The following is a 16,731-nucleotide window of genomic DNA, read 5'->3' as shown; positions in this document are numbered from 1 at the left end:
GTGGGGAGTGTCACGTGACTGGGAGGGACTGGGATGTACTGGGAAGCACTGGGAGCACTGGGAAATACTGGGAATGGCTGGAAATTACTGGGAAGGATTGGGAGGTACTGGGAATTACTGGAATTACTGGGAAGCACTGGGAATTGCTGGGAGGCACTGGGAGACACTGGGAAGGACTGGGACACTTCAAGGAGCAGGTGGCACCCAGGACAAACTGGGAATACTGGGAAGCACTGGGAAATACCGGGAATTACTGGGAAGGATTGGGAAGTACTGGGAATTACTGGGAGGTACTGGGAGACACTGGGAGGCAGTGGGATGTACTGGGAATTACTGGGAATTACTGGGAGGTACTGGGACATACTGGGAGCAGGTGGCACCCAGAACAAACTGGGAATTACTGGGAAGGATTGGGAAGTACTGGGAATTACTGGGAGATACTGGGAAGTACTGGGAATTACTGGGAGGTACTGGGAGACACTGGGAAGCACTGGGAGACACTGGGAAGTACTGGGACACTGCAAGGAGCAGGTGACACCCAGGACAAACTGGGAATACTGGGAAGCACTGGGAAATACCGGGAATTACTGGGAATTGCTGGGAATTACTGGGAGGTACTGGGGGATACTGGGAAGCACTGGGAGATACTGGGAAGCACTGGGAATTACTGGGAGGTACTGGGACATACTGGGAGCAGGTGGCACCCAGAACAAACTGGGAATTACTGGGAAGGATTGGGAAGTACTGGGAATTACTGGGAAATACTGGGAGGTACTGGGAGGTACTGGGAATTACTGGGAAGTACTGGGACATACTGGGAGCAGGTGGCACCCAGAACAAACTGGGAATTACTGGGAAGCACTGGGAGCACTGGGAGGCACTGGGAAGGACTGGGACACTGCAAGGAGCAGGTGACACCCAGGACAAACTGGGCATACTGGGAAGCACTGGGAAATACTGGGAATTACTGGGAAGGATTGGGAAGCACTGGGAATTACGGGGAAATACTGGGAATTACTGGGAGGTACTGGGACATACTGGGAGCAGGTGGCACCCAGAACAAACTGGGAATTACTGGGAGGTACTGGGAGGTACTGGGAATTACTGGAATTACTGGGAAGCACTGGGAATTGCTGGGAGGCACTGGGAGACACTGGGAAGGACTGGGACACTTCAAGGAGCAGGTGGCACCCAGGACAAACTGGGAATACTGGGAAGCACTGGGAAATACCAGGAATTACTGGGAAGGACTGGGAAGCACTGGGAAGGACTGGGAATTACTGGGAAATACTGGGAATTACTGGGAGGTACTGGGACATACTGGGAGCAGGTGGCACCCAGAACAAACTGGGATCACTGGGACGTACTGGGAGACACTGGGAAGCACCACGGAGCACTGGGAGCACTGGGAAATACCAGGAATTACTGGGAAGGACTGGGAATTACTGGGAGGTACTGGGAAGTACTGGGAGGAGGTGGCACCCAGAACAAACTGGGAATTACTGGGAAGCTCTGGGAGGTACTGGGAGACACTGGGAATTACTGGGAAGGACTGGGAATTACTGGGAGGTACTGGGAGACGCTGGGAAGGACTGGGACACTGCAAGGAGCAGGTGGCACCCAGGACAAACTGGGAATACTGGGAAGCACTGGGAAATATCAGGAATTACTGGGAAGGATTGGGAAGTACTGGGAATTACTGGGAGGTACTGGGAGACACTGGGAATTACTGGGAGACACTGGGAATTACTGGGAGGTACTGGGAATTACTGGGAGCAGGTGGCACCCAGGACAAACTGGGAATTACTGGGAAACACTGGGGAGCACTTGGGGACACTGAGAGACACTGGGAGCACTGGAAGATACTGGGAGGTACTGGGAATTACTGGGAGGTACTGGGACATACTGGGAATTACTGGGAAACACTGGAGCACCATAAAGGAGGCCAAACCCCAGCGAGGAGAACAAAAGACCCCAAATACCCCAAATCCCACCAGGGACGCCTTGGGGACATCTTGGGGACATCTTGGGGACCCCCTGGGGACAGCCTGGGGACACCCTGGGGACACCTTGGGGACATCCTGGGGACAGCTTGGGGACTTCCTAGGGACACCTTGGGGACATCCTGGGGACACCTTGGGGACATCCTGGGGACACCTTGGGGACTTCCTAGGGACACCTTGGGGACATCCTGGGGACAGCTTGGGGACACACTGGGGACACCCTGGAGACACGCTGGGGACTTCCTAGGGACACACTGGGGACACCCTGGGGACACCACGGTGACACCCAACCCCCTCCCCACCCCAAACCTGTCCCCACGGGTGGGAGGTGACATCACCGCCACCCCCGGGGTGACGTCACCCCAACCTCCCCCTCTCCCACCTCCAACACCTCCAGCACTTCGGGGATTTTGGTGTCACCACCCAGAGGTGTGGCAGTGTCACCCTGGGTGTCACCAGCTCCCCCGTATCTTATCACCAACCAGGGCTGGGCCACCAGTGGCCACTCAGGAGTGGTCAAGGCATCCCGGGAGGAATCTCACGCCCTTTTTTCCGTTTCGGGGTTTTGATAAAATTCGTGACTCAGGGGATTATTCACCGCCCTGCGGTCAGTGACCACGGCGGATTTCGGCCACAAAGTCGCCGCGGCCACCGGATTCGGCTCAGTCGCTTCGGTGGCTTCGGTGGCTTCGGCTCGTCCAGGATGGAGTTGGGTGGTGACATCTTCATCGTCCTCTTCTTCCTCTTCTTTGTCCCCTCGGAGGCTCTGGCAGGTGAGACGGGCATGAGGTGGAGGTGTTTCCATCCTGACTCCTCCGAAATTCCTGTTTTTGGGGATTTTTTGGGGATTTTTTGGGGGGAGTTTTTGGGGGGAGTTTTTGGGGATTTTTTTTGGGAGGTGGGGGTTTATTTGTTCTTTCTTGGGAGTTTTGGTTATTTCTGGGGATTTTTTGGGGAGGTTTTGGGGGTTTTTTTGAGGGATTTTTTGGTTCTTTTGGGGGATTTTTGGTCCTTTTTTGGGATTTTTTGGGGGAGTTTTGGGGGATTTTTTGGGTTCTTTTTTGGGAGTTTTTGGGGCATTTTTAAAAATTATATTTTGGGGGATCTTGGGAAGAATTTTTTGGATTTTTTTTGGATTTTTGGGCGATTTTTTGGAGGATTTTGGGGGATTTTGGGGGGGGATTTTTTGGTTTTTTTTTTTTATTTTTTAGGCGAGTTTTTGGAGGATTTTTGGGGGGATTTTTGGTATTTTTTGGGGGAGTTTTGGTTCTTTTTGGTGCTCCCGGTGATGACCTTGGGGAACCCAATGACCTCCAGCACATCCCAAGCCCAAGGTGGTTGGGATGTCACCTGTGGGTGTCACCTGTGGGTGTCACCTTCCCCCGTCCCAGTTTGGGGTGGGATTTTGGAGCCTCATGGAGCAGATTTTGGGGTGAAACTCCCCAATTTCCCCCCAAAATTTTGGGTTTTCTCCCGAGGGGGTTGGGTTGGGTGATGTTGATCCATGGGAGGTGGGGGGAGAGCAGGGAGGGACCCCAAAGTCCCTTTTCCAGTTTGGGGACAAATCCTCAGTTTCCTCCCAATTTGGGGACAAACCCCCAGTTTGGGGACAAAATCCAATTTCCCTCCCCAGTTTGGGGACAAACCCTATTTCCCTCCCCCAATTTGGGGACAAACCCCATTTCCCATCCCCAATTTGGGGACAAACCCCCAGTTTGGGGACAAACCCCATTTCCCATCCCCAATTTGGGGACAAACCCCCAGTTTGGGGACAAACTCCAATTTCCCTCCCCAGTTTGGGGACAAACCCCCATCTCCCACCTCCAGTTTGGGGACAAACCCCCAGTTTGGGGACAAACCCCATTTCCATCCCCAATTTGGGGACAAACCCCCAGTTTGGGGACAAACTCCAATTTCCCTCCCCAGTTTGGGGACAAACCTCCATCTCCCACCTCCAGTTTGGGGACAAATCCCCAGTTTGGGGACAAACCCCATTTCCCTCCCCCAGTTTGGGGACATTCCCACCCCAACCCCACCCTCTGTCCCTTGCAGCCTCCTGCGCCAACGGTGGCACCGCGGTTGGGGACAGCTGCGTTTGTCCCCCCGGCCACTCCGGCCACCTCTGCGAGACCGCTGACCCCTCCAGCGCCTGCCAGAACGGTGGCACCGCCGTGGGCACCTCCTGCTATTGTCCCCCGGGCTTCAGGGGACAGCGGTGTCACCTCCGTGACCCGGCCAGCGCCTGCCGCAACGGTGGCACCGCGTTTGGGACGAGGTGCGTGTGTCCCCCGGGGTTCCGCGGTGACACCTGCCAGCAGCCGGAGGAACCCGGATCGTGCCTCAACGGTGGCACTTTGGAGAAGGGGACGTGTCGGTGTCCCCCGACGGCTTGGGGACCTCGGTGTGAGTGCACCGGGGTGGCACTGACCACGGCCGGGAGGTCAAGGTTGTATGTCGGTGACACTGAGGGGACGAATGGGACGGTGACAGGGGGAGGGGACATCACCACGGACGTGTCACCGGTGCGGCGGGTGAGGAATGTCACGGCCAGAGCTGGGGAGGGCAGTGCCACCACTGTGGGAAGTGTCACCAGGGCCACCACTGTGGGAAGTGTCACCAGGGCCACCACTGTGGGAGGTGTCAGCAGGGCCAACACCAATGGCACTGTCACGGGGAGGAATGGCACTGTCACCACCACGGAGAGGGACACTGTGGTCAACCCTGGCACGGACAATGACGTGGTCATCAGCTCCACGGTTGGTCCCAACATGGTCAGTGACCTGGTCAGCATGGAGACGACCACTACGGTTGGTCCCAACACGGTCAGTGACCTGGTCAGCATGGAGATGGACACCACGGTTGGTCCCAATACAGTCAGTGACCTGGTCAGTGTGGAGATGGACACCACGGTTGGTCCCAACACAGTTAGTGACCTGGTCAGTGTGGAGACGAGCACCACGGTTGGTGGCAACACGGTCAATGATGTGGTCACCACCATGAAGCACAATCCCGTGGTCACCACCCTGGACAGGCGAAGTGCCACCATGGCCACCACCACGACGGCGCTGCCGGTGCGCCGAGTGAGAGATGTCACCTCGTCACCCATGGGGAGTCACACCAGGGCCACCACTGTGGAGGGGGACACTACGGTCGTGGATGGGGACACCACGGTCATGGACGGTGACACCACGGTCACACTATCGAACCTCCTGGAAGGTGAGACCACGGCCATGGAGGGTGAGACCACGGTCATGGATGGTGACACCACGATCATGGATGGTGACACTGAGGCCACTCCCATGGACAGTGACACCGAGGCCACACCGGTGGCCACCATGGTGAGCCACACTAGGGCCATCACTGTGGGAAGTGACACCGTGACGGTGCTGCCAGGACACCTGGGAAGCCACAGCAGGGCCACCACCAGGGTGAGGAACACCACGGCTGTGGGGAACAACAGCAGGGCCACCACCCTGAGAGGTGACACCAGGGCCACCACCATGGAGGGCAACACCACGGCCGTGCCACCGGTCATCCTGGGAGGTCACACCAGACCCGTGGAGAACAACACCAGGGCCACCACCATGGAAAGTGACACCAGGGCCACCACCATGGAAGGTGACACCACCACACCAGTCATGGTGGGACGCCACACCTGGCCCATGGAGAGCACCAGAGCCACCACCATGGAAAGTGACACCACGGCCACACCACTGGTCATCGTGGGACGCCACACCTGGCCCGTGGAGAACACCAGAGCCACCACCATGGAAGGTGACACCACGGCCACACCACCGGTCATTGTAGCAGGCCACACCAGGCCCATGGAGAGCACCAGAGCCACCACCCTGAAAAGTGACACCAAGGCCACCACCCCGGAGAACCACACCCTCCCAACCGCCGCTGCCAACGTCACCTCAACGCCAGCCCAGCCCAATGCCACCCACACCACCCTGGATGCCACCGAGACCACGGAGGTGACACCCCAGCCCACTCCCAACGCCACCGAAGCCGCCGGGGCGCTGGGCCATGGCTCCGGTGGGACCACCGGGGACTTCTTGACCTTCACACCCACCTCTGCTGTCCCCACCGTGGCCACCATCTGCCTCTACCTGCCGCATGGCTCCAGCCCTCCGGCCAGTGGGTGTCCTGGGGGTCATGGGGGTGTTGTTTTTGGGGTCAGGAGGGTCTCCTGGGATGGGGAGGAAGAGCAGGATGGAGGTTCTGGGGTCTCCTGACATGGAGGTCTCCTTCCCAGGGGTCTCTTGGGGTGGGAGGAAGAGGAGGATGGAGGTTCTGGGGTCTCCTGGACTGGGAGGAAGAGGAGGATGGAGGATCTGGGGTGGGGAGGAAGAGGAGGATGAAGGTTCTGGGGTATCTTGGGGTGAGGAGGAGGATGAGGATGGAGGTTCTAGGGTGGGGAGGAAGAGGAGAATGGAGGTTCTGGGATCTCCTGGGGTGAGGAGGAAGAGGAGGATGGAGACTCTGGGATCTCCTGGACTGGGAGGAAGAGGAGGATGAAAGTTCTGGGGTCTCCTGTGTTGGGAGGAAGAGGACGATGGAGGTTCTGGGGTCTCCTGGGTGGGATCTCCTGGTCTGGGGTCTCCTGGGTTGGGACCTTCTGGGTGGGATCTCCTTCCCAGTGGTCTCCATGTGACCCAAGGCTGACAGAAGTCCCTCTCTCCCCCACCCCTGTCCCTCACCCTGTCCTTGTCCCCACCCCAGTCGTGTGCCACAACGGCGGCGTGGCCAACCTGACCCACTGCCTGTGTCCCCCCGGCCACTCCGGCCCCACCTGCGAGACCCCAGACCCAAATGACCGCTGCGCTGCCGGCAGCACCGCCGTGGGTGACCGCTGCGTCTGTCCACCCGGCCGGACCGGACCACGCTGTGCCACCCCCGACCCGGTCACCTCCTGTCGCCACGGCGGCACCGCGGTGGGCACCGAGTGCTACTGTCCACCCGGGTTCACTGGACCGCGCTGTGAGGACCCCAGACCCACCACGAGACCCCCGGCCACACCACGCCGGACAATGGCCACGGCCAGGAGAACCACGACCACCGCTGTCCCCACCACCAGAGGTTGGTGGCTTTATTTGGCGTGGGGACACCTTCAGTCTGTGGGGATTTTCTTGGGTTCTTCTTGAGTTTTTCTTGAGTTTTCATGGGTTTTCTTGGGTTGAGTTTTTCTTGGGTTTTTCTTGAGTTTTCATGGGTTTTCTTGGGTTTTCATGGGTTTTCTTGGGTTCTTCTTGGGTTCTTCTTGGGTTTTTCTTGGGTTTTCATGGGTTTTCTTGGGTTCTTCTTGGGTTCTTCTTGGGTTTTCTTGGGTTTTCTTGGGTTTTTCTTGGGTTTTTCTTGGGTTTTTCTTGGTTTTTCTTGGTTTTCCTTGCTTTTCCCCCAAACTGGGGGTCACGGCGCTGGTGGAACCAATTGGGTCAAACTGGGAGGGGTGGACAGCTGTCCCAGTGACCTCATTGGGGTGTCCCCATGTCACCCCCAGACCCGTGCCAGAACGGGGGGCGCTGGATGGGCATGGTGTGTCTGTGTCCCCCCAACGTGGAGGGACCTCGCTGCGAGTTCGGTGCCACCACCATCAACCTGACCGCAGGTAAGGGCTGGGGACACGCCCACCGGTGACCTCTGACCCCTCCGAGGTGTCCCCGTGTCACCTCCTGTCCCCTCCAAGGTGTCCCCGTGTCACCCCCTGATTGCTCCGAGGTGTTCCTGTGTCACCCTCTGTCCCCTCCGAGGTGTCCTGGTGTCACCCACACCCCCTGACCATTCCTGGTGTCCCCATGTCACCCCCGACCCCTCCGAGGTGTCCCTGTGTCACCCACACTCTCCGACCCCTCTGAGTTGTCCCCATGTCGCCCCCAACTGCTCTGAGGTGTCCCCGTGTCACCCCTTGTCCCCTTTGAGGTGGCCCTGTGTCACCCACACTCCCTGACCGCTCTGAGGTGTCCCTGTGTCACCTCCTGTCCCCTCCAAGGTGTCCCCATGTCACCCACACCCCCTGTCCCCACAGAGCTGGGACCCTTTGTGACGATGATGGCTCGCGTCACCAACCGGGACTTCTCTGAGGACATGAGTGACCCCTTGTCCCCAGGCCACCGGCGATTCGCCGAGGAGTTCAGCCGGACGGTGAGACCACCTCGGTGGGACTCCCTGGGTGGGGGACATTCCAAGGGGACATCCTGAGGGACACTTGGGATCGTCCTGAGGATCACCCCAAGGGACCACCCAAGAGACCACCCCAAAGGACCCTCAGGGTCACTCTAAGGGACCCCCAGGACCACCCAAAGGGACACTCAGAAACACCCCAAAGTTCCACCCGAAAAGATCCCCCAAAGGACCCCCAGGACCACCCTGAGGGTGACCAATGTCCGTCTGTCCACAGATGGACGGGATCTACCGGAACATCTCCGACTACCGCGGGATTCGTGTCCTGAGCCTGAGGTGAGCAGGGGTGGGGTGGAGGTGGAGGTGGAGATGGAGATGTGATGGGGATGGAGATGGGGATGGGGATGGGGATGGGGATGGAGGTGAGATGGACATGGAGATGGAGATGGAGATGGAGATGGAGATGGCGGTGGAGGTGGAGATGAAGGTGGATATGGGGATGATGTAGATGGAGATGGGGATGAGATGGAGATGGGGATGGGAGGGAGGTGGAGATGGAGGTGGTGGTGGGAATGGAGATGGAGATGAGGATGGAGATGGGGATGGAGATGGAGATGGAGATGGAGATGGAGGTGGAGATGGCGGTGGTGGTGGAGATGAAGATGGAGATGGGGATGATGGAGATGGAGATGGCGTGATGGAGATGGCGAAGGAGATGGCGTGGTGGAGATGGAGATGGAGTTGGAGATGGAGGTGGAGATGGGGGAGATGGGGATGATGGGGATGGAGATGGCGTGATGGAGATGGAGAAGATGGTGTGATGGAGATGGAGGTGGAGGTGGAGATGCGGATGGGGATGGAAGTGGAGATGGAGGTGAGGATGGAGGTGGAGGTGGAGATGAGGATGGAAATGGGGATGATGGGAATGGGGATGGAGATGGGGATGGAGATGGGGATGGAGATGGGGATGGAGATGGGGATGGAGATGGAGATGAAGATGGAGATGGGATGCAGATGGGTGAAGAAGAACTGGGATGGGTTGGAATGGACTGGGATCAGATGGGATGGGACAGGACAGACCACTGAGGACCCCCAAGCCCCCCTGACCCTCCATCCCCTCCAGCCGTGGCAGCGTCGTGGTCAACTACAAGGTCCAGCTGTGGCCAGTGCCCAGCAACGCCAGCCTGGAGCACCGAGCCCTGGAGCTGCTGGCAGTGGCCAACGCCGCCCAACCCCGCAACTGCAGCCCCTCGGCCGGTAGGTGACCTCTGGCCACTGCTGGCCAGTCCCCAACACCTCTGGTCACTCTTGCTGACCACCCCATACTGTCCCCTTGGTCACTCTTGCTGACCACACCACACTCTCCTCTTGGTCACTCACTGACCACACCAGCCTGTCCCCTTGGTCACCCTTGCTGACCACAACATGTTGTCCCCTTGGTCACTCACTGACCACACCACCCTGTCCCCTGGGTCACTCTTGCTGACCACACCACACTCTCCTGTTGGTCACTCTCACTGACCACCCCACCCTGTCCCCTCTCCCAGATGGACTCTGCTTCACCACCACCTCCGCCAGAGCCACCAGAGCCGCGACGTTGGCGCCCAACTACACCGGTCAGTTGGGGACATGTGGGGACACCGCGGTGGGGTCAGAGGATGTGGCCCCATGTCACAGACACCCCCTGTCCCCTCCAAGATGTCCCTGTGTCACCCACGCCCCCTGACCGCTCCGAGGTGTCCCTGTGTCACCTGGGGACACAGCGGTGGGGTGGCCTGGGGACACGTGGGGACACCGCGGTGGGGTGGCCTGGGGGACAGTGGACCCTTGACCGGTTTGGCCTCTCCAGAGCTCTGCCGGAGACACGCGCCGGCCAACTTCAGCCGGTTCTACTTCCCGTACCGCACGGGCAACAGCGTCCTCTGTGTCACCAACTGCACCCTCAACGTCCCCGGCTCCTTCGACTGCCACCGCGGCTTCTGCCACATCACCCTGGACGGGCCGCAGTGCTTGTGAGTTGGCCACGCCCACCCCCGGCCACACCCACCCTGGCCACGCCCGCTCGACCTATCTTGGGTTGGGTCTTGAACCTCCACTTGAAGCCAAAGAAGTTGAATCCCAAATTTTGACCCCAAATTTGAGTGTTTGAACTTAACGCCCCGAGGTGTGATCACCAAAGTCCCATCACAACCCGAAATCTTGATGCCGAAACCTTGACCCACAAAATCTTGATCCCAAAATCTTGATCCCAAATTCTTGACCTTCAAAACCTTGACCCCCAAAACCTTGATCCAAAAGTCTTGATCCCAAAATCTTGATCCTAAAACCTTGATCCCCGGATCTTGACCTCCAAAACTTTGATATCGAAATCTTGATCCCAAAACCTTGACCCCAATGCTCCAACCCTTGGCTCCTGGCATTTCCTGCCCTCCAAACCCAACCCTTGACCCCCAAACTGACCTTGACCCTGAACACTCAACCTTTGACCCCCACACCCAACCTTTGACCCTCAAATCTGACCTTGACCCCCAAACTCAACCCTTTACCCCAACACCCAATATTTGACCCTCAACACCCAACCCTTGACCCCCAAACCAACCCTTGGCCCCCAACATCCAATTCCTGACCTCCAAACTCAACCTTTGACCTCCAACACCCAACCTTTGACCCTCAACACCCAACCCTTGTTCCCCAAACCAACCCTTGGCCCTCAACATCCGACCCTTGACCCCAACACCCAACCCTTGGCCCTCAACATCCAACCCTTGACCCCAACACCCAACCCTTGACCCTCAACATCCAACTCTTGACCTCCAAACTCAACCTTTGACCCCCAACACCCAACCCTTGACCCCAACACCCAACCTTTGACCCCAACACTCAGCCCTTGACCCCCAAACTGACCTTGACCCCCAAACTGACCTTGACTCCCAACACCCAACCCTTGACCCTCAACATCCAACTCCTGACCTCCAAACTGACCTTGACCCCCAAACTCAACCCTTGACCCCAACACCCAATATTTGACCCCCAACACCCAGCCCTTGACCCTCAACACCCAACTCCTGACCTCCAAACTCAACCTTTGACCCCCAACACCCAATCCTTGACCCCCAAATTGACCTTGACCCCCAACACCCAACCTTTGACCCCAATACCTAACCCTTGACCCTCAAACCAACCTTGACCCCCAACACCCAGCCCTTGACCCCCAAACTGACCTTGACCCCCAGCACCCAAACCTTGACCCCCAAACCCCTTGACCACACCCCTCCAAACCTCAATCCCAACCCCCAGCCATGGGCACGGATCTCCAGGGAAGATTCCAGAAGCTTCCTTGGATGATTCCACCCCAAGTTCCCACGCTGGGAGGGGTGACGACCTTCCCCATGACCTGTCACCTGTCTCACCTGTCACCTGTCCAGCTGTCCGGAGCTGCCCTGGTACCTGTCGGCCGGCAATCGCTGCCAGACCCACATCAGCAAGCTGGGGCTGGGCCTGGGCGTGGGGCTGGGCTTGGGACTGACCATCATCATCCTCCTCATCGTCTGCATCGTCCTCACCGTCCGCTTGGCCCGAGGGCGCGAGAAATCCCCCCGAGCCAGGTGAAAACCCTGAAGGGGCTTTGTGGGGTCAGGGGGAATGGGATTGGGGTGGTTTGGCTCCGGAATTTGGGGTTTGGGTGAGCTGTGAGCCCAAATGGGCAGCTGTGACCTAAAAATCCTGATTTTGACCTTCAAAACGCCAAATGTGAACCACAAATCTCAATTTCGACCTTCAAAACCCCAAATGTGACCCACAAATCTCAATTTTGACCTTCAAAACCCCAAATTTGGCTTTCAAAACCCCAAATGTGACCCACAAACCCCAATTTTGACCTTCAAAACCCCAAATGTGACCCACAAACCCCAAATTTGACCCAAAAGCCCCAATTTTCACCTTCAAAACTCCAAATGTGACCTTCAAAACCCCAAAAGTGACCCACAAATCTCAATTTTCACCTTCAAAACCCCAAATTTGGCTTTCAAAACCCCAAATGTGACCCACAGACCCCAAATTTGACCTTCAAAACCCCAAATTTGGCTTTGAAAACCCCAAATGAGACCCCCAGACCCCAATTTTGATCTTCAAAACCCCAAATGTGACCCACAAACCCCAAATTTGACCTTCAAACCCACAAATGTGACCCAAAAGCCCCAATTTTCACCTTCAAAACTCCAAATGTGGCCTTCAAAACCCCAAATGTGACCCACAAACCCCAATTTTGTCCTTCAAAACCCCAAACTTGGCTTTCAAAACCCCAAATGCGACTCACAAACCCCAAATTTGACCTTCAAAACCCCAAATTTGGCTTTGAAAACCCCAAATGAGACCCCCAGACCCCAATTTTGATCTTCAAAACCCCAAATGTGACCCACAAACCCCAAATTTGACCTTCAAACCCACAAATGTGACCCAAAAGCCCCAATTTTCACCTTCAAAACTCCAAATGTGACCTTCAAAACCCCAAAAGTGACCCACAAATCTCAATTTTGACCTTCAAAACCCCAAATTTGGCTTTCAAAACCCCAAATGTGACCCACAAACCCCAATTTTGACCTTCAAAACCCCAAATTTGGCTTTGAAAACCCCAAAAGCGACCCCCAGACCCCAAATTTGACCTTCAAAACCCCAAATGGGACCCGAAAACCCCCCAATTTTGACCTTCAAAACCCCAAACCCCACCCCTCCCCAGCCCGCTGACCACTGCCCGGCCCTACAGCGAGGACACCTGGCCGGACGGTGGACGCAACAGCCGCGTCACCGGGATCTACCACGTCAACGGCAGAGGTGGCACAGGTGGGACCCGAAACGGGGAAAAACCCCAAAAAATCCCCCAAAAATCCCTAAATTTTTATGGGATTTTCCTCCTCATCCTCCTCCTCCTCGCAGGGGTTTATGGACACAACACCTACAAGGCCAGCTCGGAGGTGGCAGAGCCACCGGCGCCGGTGGGTGACATGGGGACACCGTGGGGGGAACCCCAATCTCGGATCCTAAAATACGAATTGTGACCTCGAAACACCAAAATTAACCCCAAAACCCATCCCAAAATCCCAGTTAGGGCTACCAGACTCCCAGTTTTAAACCCCAGAACCCAAGCTGCGACCTCAAAACCCCAAAATTAATCCCAAAACCCAATTAGGGCTCCCAACTTCTACTCCCAATTTTAAACCCCCGAAACTCGAACTGTGACCCCAAACCCCAATTTTGAACCCAAACCCCCAACTCTGACCCCAAACACCCAAATTTTACCCCAAACCCCCCAAATTTTGACCCCAAAACTCACAATTTTGACCCCAAACCCCCACTTTTGACTACAAACCCCCCAAATTTTGACCCCAAAACCCCCAGTTTCGACCCCAAAACCCCTAACCCTCAGCCCCCTCCCCATTTTCCAGGTGCTGGCAGAAGGTGCAGCAGCCATGTGACCAAGATGTCCCCAAAGACCCTCAAAACCCTCATTTTTGGGGGGAAAAAAGGCAAAACGAGGATCCTCTGTGAGAGAGGAGGAGATCCCCCGATTGGTCCGTTTTTTGGGGGATTTCTCCTCGGAGAGGAAATCCCTGGGGGATTTGGGGTTTCATCCAGCTCAGGGAGCCGGAAAATCCTAATTTCCACGGAAATTATATTTATTAACGAATTTATTTCATCTCCCGAAAAATCAGCTGGAAACGGAAATGGGGGAATTCCCAAAGGGATTATTTGGGGGGCAAGATTTGGGGTTGGGGGTCACGGTTTGGGGTTTTGGGGGTTGAAATGGAGAGTTTGGGGTCGAGATTGGGGTTTTGGAGGTCGAGATTGGGGTTTGGAGGTTGAAATTGAGAATTTGGGGTCCAGGTTGGGGTTTTGGGGGTTGAAATGGAGAGTTTGGGGTTGAGGTTGGGGGATTTGGGGTCACGGTTGGGGTTTTGGGGGCAAAAACAAGGTTTTGGAGGTCGAGATTGGGGTTTGGAGGTTGAAATTGAGAATTTGGGGTCCAGATTGGGGTTTTGGGGCTGAAATTGAGAATTTGGGGACGATATTGGAGTCTTGGAGGTCGAGATTGGGGGATTTGGGGTCATGGTTGGGTTTTTGGGGGCAAAAACAAGGTTTTGGAGGTCGAGATTGGGGTTTGGAGGTTGAAATTGAGAGTTTGGGGTTGAGATTGGGGTTTTGGAGGTCGAGATTGGGGTTTGGAGGTTGAAATTGAGAGTTTGGGGTTGAGATTGGGGTTGTGAAGGTTGAGGTCGAAGGTTTGGAGGTTCAGGTTGAGGTTTTGGGGTTCGAGATCGGGGTTTTGGAGGGGTTGAGGTTGGAATTTTGAAAGTCACAGTCGGCGTTTTGGGGTCACAGTTGGTGTTTTGGGGTCGAGTTTGGGATTTTGGAGGGCGCAGTTGGGGTTTGAAAGGTCAGGGTTGGGTTTTGGGGTCACGATTGGGATTTGGGGTTTTAACCATTGTGATCAGAATTTGGGGATTTGAGATTGCAGGTTTTGGGGTCACGATTGGGGTTTGAGACACCAATTTGGGGTTTGAGATTGGAGGTTTTGGGGTCATTATTTGGGTCTGGGGCACAGATTTGGGGTTTTAACCATCAAAATCCGAATTTGGGGGTTTGAGATTGGAGGTTTTGGGGTCATAATTGGGGTTTGGTGCACAGATTTGGGGTTTGAGATTGGAGGTTTAGGGTTCACAATTGGGATTTGGGGTTTTTGGGATTTGGGATTTTGGGTTTCTGATCAAGATCAGAATTTCAGGGTTTGAGATCGGAAGTTTTGAGGTCACAATTGGGATTTGGGGCACAGATTTGGGGTTTTAACCATTGAGATCAGAATTTCAAGGTTTGAGATCGGGGGTTTTGGGGTCACGATTGGGATTTGGGGTTTTAACCATCAAAATCAGAATTTTGGGTTTTGACATCAGAGGTTTCGGGGTCACAATTGGGGTTTTGGGGATCGCGGGAGGAATTTGACACTCGAGCTCATTTTTGGGGGATCACAGGGTGTCTTTGAAGGAAAATCCCAACCCCAACACAACCAACCAACACCCCAAACCAACCCACAACAACCCAACCACCACCGGAGAGAAGGAAAAAACCCCACAAAACACCCTTTTGCCAAACACCGGCCGGGGCGGAACCCCAAACCCAATAAAACTTGACCTCCTGCCACCCCAAAATTCCGATTCCCACCCTTCCCAGCCCTCGGCAGATAACGGTGTTTGTTTTCTGGGTTGTTCCTCCCAGCAGGTGTGTGGGAGGGGCTGGGAAAGCGGGAAAAGGGCGGCTAGAGGATTTGGGGTCAAACTGAGGGGTGGGGGGACTCTAAGGGGGTTTTTGATTTATTTTTCGGGGATTTTGGGAGTTTTGGGATGTTGGTTTTGGTCACCAAAATGGGTTTTTGGGATGCGGGGTTTGTCCTTGGAGAGGATATCCCTAAGGGGTTTGGGGTTGCTGGGAAATCCTAATTTTCATGGAATTTGGGGTTTTTTTGGGATGGGGTTTGGCTATTGATACCCTGTGGTGATCAGTGGTGACCCAGTGATGACCCAAACGTGACCCAATGATGACCCAAACATGACCCAAACGTGACCCAAAAGTGACCCAAGGGTTGGTCACACAAACTCAACCCCCAAAACCACAAACTCAACCCCAAAACCACAAACTTGACCCCAAAACCCCACCTGGGACCCCAATCTCGACCCCAAAGGGGATCCAAGGGGTCTCCATGGGATTCCTGATGACCCAATATGACCCAAACATGACCCAAACACGATCCAAGGGTTGGTCACTCAAACTGACCCCTAAAACCACAAACTCGACCCCAAAATCCCACCCGGGACCCCAATCTCAATCCCAAACTCAACCCCAAAGGGTCCCCAAGGGATTTCCGATGACCCAAATACGACCCAATTATGACCCAAACACAATCCAAAGGTTGGTCACTCAAACTGACCCCCAAAACCACAAACTTGACCCCAAAGGGGATCCGAAGGGGTCTCCATGGAATTCCGGATGACCCAAATATGACCCAGACGTGACCCAAACGTGACCTAGTCATGACCCAAGGGTTGGTCACACAATCTGACCCCCAAAACCACAAACTCAACCCCAAAACCACAAACTCAACCCCAAAACCCCACCCATGACCCCAATCTCAACCCCCCACAACCCCAAACTCAACCCCAAAGGGTCCCCAAGGCATTCCCGATGACCCAGTTGTGACCCAAACGTGACCCAAACACGATCCAAGGGTTGGTCACAGAAACTGACCCCCAAAACCACAAACTCAACCCCAATGGGGATTCAAAGGGGTCTCCATGGAATTCCCGATGACCCAAACGTGACCCAAACGTGACCCAAACGTGACCCAAACGTGACCCAAACGTGACCCAAACGTGACCCAAACGTGACCCAGCCACGATCCCAGGGTTGGTCACTCAAACTGACCCCCTAAAACCCCAAACTCAACCCTAAAACCACAAACTAAACCCCAAAGTGTCCCCAAGGGATTCCCAATGACCCAAATATGACCCAAACGTGACCCAAACACGATCCAAGTGTTAGTCACTCAAACTGACTCACA

The 16,731-nt window shown here is 55.5% G+C and overlaps 1 protein-coding gene and 1 long non-coding RNA gene across 2 annotated transcripts; both read left to right on the top strand.

The window, feature by feature from the left end:
- Nucleotides 1-2,600: 2,600 nt before the first annotated feature.
- Nucleotides 2,601-13,813, top strand: LOC146423057 (uncharacterized). The gene is made up of 13 exons (XM_085045101.1): nt 2,601-2,776; nt 4,056-6,143; nt 6,729-7,085; nt 7,507-7,614; nt 8,032-8,147; nt 8,404-8,462; nt 9,250-9,383; nt 9,674-9,742; nt 9,976-10,138; nt 11,552-11,731; nt 12,862-12,965; nt 13,059-13,117; nt 13,568-13,813. The coding sequence occupies exons 1-13, from the start codon at nt 2,707-2,709 to the stop codon at nt 13,595-13,597; spliced, it is 3,537 nt and encodes a 1,178-aa protein (XP_084901227.1). The 5' UTR covers nt 2,601-2,706; the 3' UTR covers nt 13,598-13,813.
- Nucleotides 13,814-14,721: 908 nt separating this feature from the next.
- On the top strand, nt 14,722-15,325 carry LOC146423056 (uncharacterized). Its single transcript, XR_014847660.1, has 2 exons — nt 14,722-14,794; nt 14,953-15,325. It is a non-coding gene; the product is annotated as an uncharacterized LOC146423056 (long non-coding RNA).
- Nucleotides 15,326-16,731: the final 1,406 nt, after the last annotated feature.

The sequence above is a fragment of the Lichenostomus cassidix genome, unplaced genomic scaffold (assembly GCF_008360975.1).
Source record: "Lichenostomus cassidix isolate B80296 unplaced genomic scaffold, HeHo_3.0 HiC_scaffold_34, whole genome shotgun sequence".
NCBI classification, from domain to species: domain Eukaryota; kingdom Metazoa; phylum Chordata; class Aves; order Passeriformes; family Meliphagidae; genus Lichenostomus; species Lichenostomus cassidix.
Note: the sequence above shows the minus strand (reverse complement) of the source record. Positions and strands in the feature narration are given on the sequence as shown.

Coding starts and splice junctions, on each gene's coding strand:
- LOC146423057 (XM_085045101.1), top strand. CDS start 2,707: ATGGAGTTGGGTGGTGACATCTTCATCGTCCTCTTCTTCCTCTTCTTT. Junction 7,615..8,031: donor CACCATCAACCTGACCGCAG/GTAAGGGCTGGG, acceptor CTGTCCCCACAG/AGCTGGGACCCTTTGTGACG. Junction 8,463..9,249: donor ATTCGTGTCCTGAGCCTGAG/GTGAGCAGGGGT, acceptor CATCCCCTCCAG/CCGTGGCAGCGTCGTGGTCA.